This window comes from Corvus brachyrhynchos, unplaced genomic scaffold (genome assembly GCF_000691975.1).
Source record: "Corvus brachyrhynchos isolate BGI_N302 unplaced genomic scaffold, ASM69197v1 scaffold95, whole genome shotgun sequence".
Lineage (NCBI taxonomy): Eukaryota > Metazoa > Chordata > Aves > Passeriformes > Corvidae > Corvus > Corvus brachyrhynchos.
Genome location: NW_008238347.1, coordinates 512,854 through 517,635, shown reverse-complemented (window position 1 = coordinate 517,635; position 4,782 = coordinate 512,854). Strand labels below are relative to the sequence as shown.

At 45.8% G+C, this 4,782-nt stretch overlaps 1 protein-coding gene across 2 annotated transcripts in view; it reads left to right on the top strand.

Moving 5' to 3' along the window:
• The first annotated feature begins 478 nt into the window (after positions 1-478).
• The window catches only part of SUMF1 (sulfatase modifying factor 1), a 20,163-nt gene continuing 15,859 nt past the window's right edge, over positions 479-4,782 (top strand). Inside the window, exons 1-2 of one of the 2 annotated variants that reach the window (XR_001862302.1) lie at positions 479-683; positions 2,372-2,446. Coding sequence is in view for 1 of the 2 variants with exons in the window: in XM_017735226.1 (XP_017590715.1) it covers positions 510-683; positions 2,372-2,446 (249 nt within the window). In the remaining variant the exon portion in view is untranslated. The remainder of the gene's footprint in view (positions 684-2,371; positions 2,447-4,782) is intronic. The other variant, XM_017735226.1, reaches the window with a different exon arrangement.

The window sequence follows — 4,782 nt, the reverse complement described above, 5'->3', positions numbered from 1 at the left end:
GATGTGGCTAGGCCAAACGAGAAGGTATTTGGAGCATTTTTTATGGGCCAGTTGCAAGTTGTGTGAATTTTAGGTGTTGCTGGGAGAGACCCAAGCAGGACGAGAGATCTACAGTGGAGAAGAAACAATGAAATGGGATGTGTAAGGTCATGGCAAATACTCACTCCAGCTGCCCCAAAGAACAAGGAGAGGTGCTGGGGAGCTGCTGTGAACTTATTTGCTGCCCTGGCAGTGGTGTAACTGCAGAACTAACGTAAGAAAGGGTAACATAAGAAACAGAGCACACATCTCTCCTCATGAGAGCACGAGCATGACCCAGACTTCACGCAGAAAAGCTGCAAACAGGGATTTGTTCCCAACTTAAGTTCTGTTTGCTGTTTCTCCAAACGGGCTGGTCAAAATGGTGTTTCAAAAACAGTTGCAAAGCTGAGGTGCAGGAGGAGTAAAACCAGTGTGGGGCTTCTCAGTCTTTCACTTTCCCAGCTCTTTGGGTGGTGTTTGCTCTGCAGATGGTGGCGATTCCAGGAGGGGTGTTCACCATGGGCACCCACAAGCCTGAAATCCAGCAGGATGGAGAGGGGCCCGCCCGGAGAGTCCACATTGACAGCTTCTACATGGACCAGTACGAGGTCAGCAACGAGGAGTTCGAGAGCTTTGTGAGTTCCACTGGGTACATCACTGAGGTAAGGCACCAGGGCATCCCAGCTCCTGTCAGCCTGAGGAAATCCCTGTTGAAAACCGAGGCTTTTCTTCTTGAAGGACATCACAATACTTGTTTGGGATTTGCAGGCTCCAGTGTTTCTGATGGAAGTAGTGGAGAGAAGGAATTGTCTGGCCTTGCTGTCCCGGGTTGGAAGAGCATTCAGGTGTTTGTGGTTGTGTTTAATAACTGACACCTGAACTCATGTCTGTCCCGCAGCCTGGGTGATGCCAACAGCTCTCTGCAGAGTTTTTTGGGGTGGTTTGCTTGGGGTTTTTTGACATTTGGGTCCTAAAGCTCTTTGTACCAGTACAACCAGGTTAGATTTTCCTTGTTTTAGAGAAACTTGAAGAAGGCATTTAACAAACTGAGACGGCCAAGGACTCTGCAGGCTGGCGCAGCACAGCTCCTTGCTGGGGAGCAGAGAGCCCTGTGCCCGAGGAGGAGACAATAGCAAGTGCAGTAATAATTGTGTGCATGTAGCTGGGAACAATGGACTAGGAATATGTTAAGGTTCTTCCCAGAAAGGAGCCACCTGTGCCTGAAGCTCAGCTCCCTCCTGACAGCTGACTGTTCCTACGCAGCTTTGACAGAACCCTGACAGCCCTTTTAGGCAAATGAAAGCCTCGGTAATGAGCAGGTCTCAAAGGAGGCACTTTGCTGGATTCACTTGATGAACTGGTTCTCATTTGGAAGGCAGGATCCTCTGGTTGGATGAACAGCTTCTTTTTTCTACTATTTCTGTTCCTTAGCTCGATAATTATGAAAAAAGGTTGTTTAACTATTTTGAGTTGGAACAAAGCTTGCCGGTTGCAAACAGCTGCTGGGATGAGCACATGTGTGGTGGGGTTAAATGTGGAATCACAGAATACCCTCAGCTGGAAGGGACCACAAGGATCATCAGTCCAACCCCTGGCCCTGCACAGACACCCCAACAATCTCACCCTGTGGGACAATCCCACTGTCCAAATGCTCCTGGAGCTCTGGCACGTAGAACTGCATCATGTGGGGTCTGTTTCAGACTTCATGGCTCAGCTGCTGTGGTTGGGTGCTCCACTTACACCTCCTCTCTTTTTTCCTCTTGGTAGAATGTACCATGATTGGTTGAAATTATTTGTATTTTTTATTCTTTTGGCTTTATATAATGCTAGATATAATGATTGAGTTACTTTTAACTCTTTATTGTCGTAGCAGCACTTTAAAACATGGTACTGGTGATGATGGAGCAGTAAGCGACAAGGCTTAAGTCTTCTATTGTGATTCCCAAAGGAAAAATAAAAGGAACTGAAATGTGCCCTTCCATGTTAGATTAATGACTGTAGTGTTTGAAAGCAGCTGGGACCATCAGAACTGCATTTTTAATTAATAAAAGTAAAAACATGTGCAGAAGGTCAGTGAGCTGCCTTCTGCCCAGTGGCTGCTGAACAACAACAACAACATCCAGAGAAAAAATCCCTTCTTTTCTGTTCCAAAACAGCTTCCTTGAAAGAGAACTCAAATTCACCATTAGAATCTGTGTGGTCAAAGGCTGAACTCGATGTACTTGGAGGTCTTTTCCAACCTTAATAATTCTCTGAATTTTCTTATCTTTGATAAAGCAAAGCTGTAAATGTTGAGTGTGGTTTTAAGAATAACATTCTTAAATGGTTGAATCCTTTGTTCTTTCCATAGGCAGAGAAGTTTGGTGACTCCTTTGTGTTTGAGGGGATGCTGAGTGAAGCAGTGAAGGCTGACATCCACCAAGCAGTGAGTAACACAGCAGGGGGAAACTCCCTGAGCAATCCCTGGGCTATGTTGGCAATTTCAGCAGGGGTAACTAAACTCTGTGATGTCCCCAAAGTCAGCTGCAAAAGTGGGGGTTATGGAGAGCTGTTTGGCCTGGAATCATGGACTGAAATGGGGAGGATTTGCAGTCTATTCTCTGTCCTTTTTCTTTAACAAACAATTAAAAATATCGACTCCTGATTAGCAAAAGTTGGTATCAACCTCTTGTTGTCTTTTTTTGCTTCCTACCTGAGAAGTTCAGGCTGAGTCTATAAGATTCCTTATGTTGTGAATGGCTGAAGTTTATGATGTTTCCTCCTTGTCTCTAGAAGATCCTGTGTTCATTTGCTGCTTTTCCAGCTGCCTTCATTCCCCCTGGGCAAAGCAGTGACCCTGGGAGGGGCAGTGCTGACTATGCTGGAGCTGATCCAGTTTTCCTGTTGCATGGAAGTGAATATTGGTTTAAAAAGAAAGAAAATTGCATAGTAAATCTTCCCTGCCCTCCCTTTCCTCTTTTTCTGTTGTGAATGTGTTGCTGAGCCTTTCTCAGGCTTCAGATACCTCCTCTTTAACCTTTACAGGTCAGGTCCCCTTTGCAGCTCTTGACAGATAAGCAGATTGTGTCCTGTCATCTCCTGGATGAGTTGATCTGCTCTGAGCACAGGTTTGGGCACAATGATCTCCTGAGGTCCCCTCCTGTCAGAATTATCCTCAGCTCTGATGGGCACAGTTTGATTTTTGTTTTCAAGGGGCAGCCTGAGAGATGGGAGGTTTCAGGAAGCCCTGTGTGAGTGTGTGCTGTGAGGGACTGGAAAAGAATGTGAGATTTGGGTTCCTCCTGCCAGGGAAGGAAGATTACAAGTGCAGTTTGTAATCTCTTAATTCAGGACTAACATTTGTGCACTGTGAGAGATAAGACTAAACTGCAGTTCCCACCACCAGCATAACTGATGCTAAATCCATCCATGGATTTGTTCTGCCTTAATAAAAATAATAAAAAATACAAATTAAAAAAAAAATGAATGGCTCATCCCATCTTCCCAACCATTAGTAGTGCAGAAATTCTTTTTCCTGTGTGGTTCTGTGATGCAGAAATCCCTAAATCAGGTTGTCTGTTTTAAAACAAACAAACAAACCCCAAGAATGCTGCTGTAAGCTCAGCCCTGGCAATTTTGTAAACACAGAGTGTTGGGAGCCACTTTCCTGAGTGTATCAGCCAAATTTCCAAGTGTTGGCTGCAGTGCTCACAGGACAAGTCTTATGCCAGAGGCCTGGAATGCAGCCTGAACTGGTCTTTTTGGCTGCTGCTTTGTGAAGGTTTTCTGGAGTTGTTAAAAGTAAACTTGCTGTGAAGAGTCAACTTCTTCAATCATAACTATCAGATGAAAAGCAGAAATAAGATATAAATATTGGCATGTTACTGGCACTGAAAATCCCTCCAAGCAATGGGAGAAAGGATTGTGGTTTTCCTTCTCCCCAGTGGCTCAGGAGTGTTTTGACAAGGATTTTCTCCAGTTGAAGCACAGGGATGTGAAATGCAAGTGTGAATATAGGGGAATTTTATGTAAATTTAGTAAGCAGTATTTCATCTGCAGTGAAATAACTGGGGAAAGGTGAAAGTGGAGGTACCAAACTGAGTACTTCATTATAGAGAATGAGCTGTGTGTGTCTGGTGGGGGCTTTGCTCTGTTTGGCCACTTTGTCTTCTCCAGTTCTTAAAGCAGATTTTTCAGAGCCTCAAAGCCATGACTGAGGGCAGAGCTGGGGCTGGTGGCAGCTGCTGCAGGAGTGATCCAGCTGAGCACGTAGGGTGATTGTTGGAGCTCTGGGTGTGCCTTTCCTGGAGGTGAGGTGGGCTCCCAGATAGCCACTGACAGGAATGTGGGCTGGCCTAAACCTCTGGAAGGGAAGCAGTAAAAAGGGGTGTAGCAGCCAATGATGGAATTGTTGCAGATTTCTGGGAGCTCAAGTTTTAGTTTTGGCCTCCAAGTTCATGGTGGTCACGTGGCAGAGAGGGAGGATTTAGTGCTGTGCCAGATGAGGGTGTTACTGATGGAACTGGGGAGGGCTCCTTCAAACGGAAAAGGATTTTGTAGGGCAAGGGTGAAAGGTCCTTTGAAGCTGAAGTGCTTCGTGTGGGCTTAAAAAATTTTGAGAGCTTCACATCTTAAATTCTTCACATGCAGCCTGGAGAAGAGAAGGGTCTGGGGAGACCTTAGAGCCTCTTCCAGGGCCTAAAGGGGCTGCAGAAGAGATAGAGGAGGACTTTGGACAAGGGCCTGGAGAGACAGGACACAGGGAATGGCTTCCCACTGGCA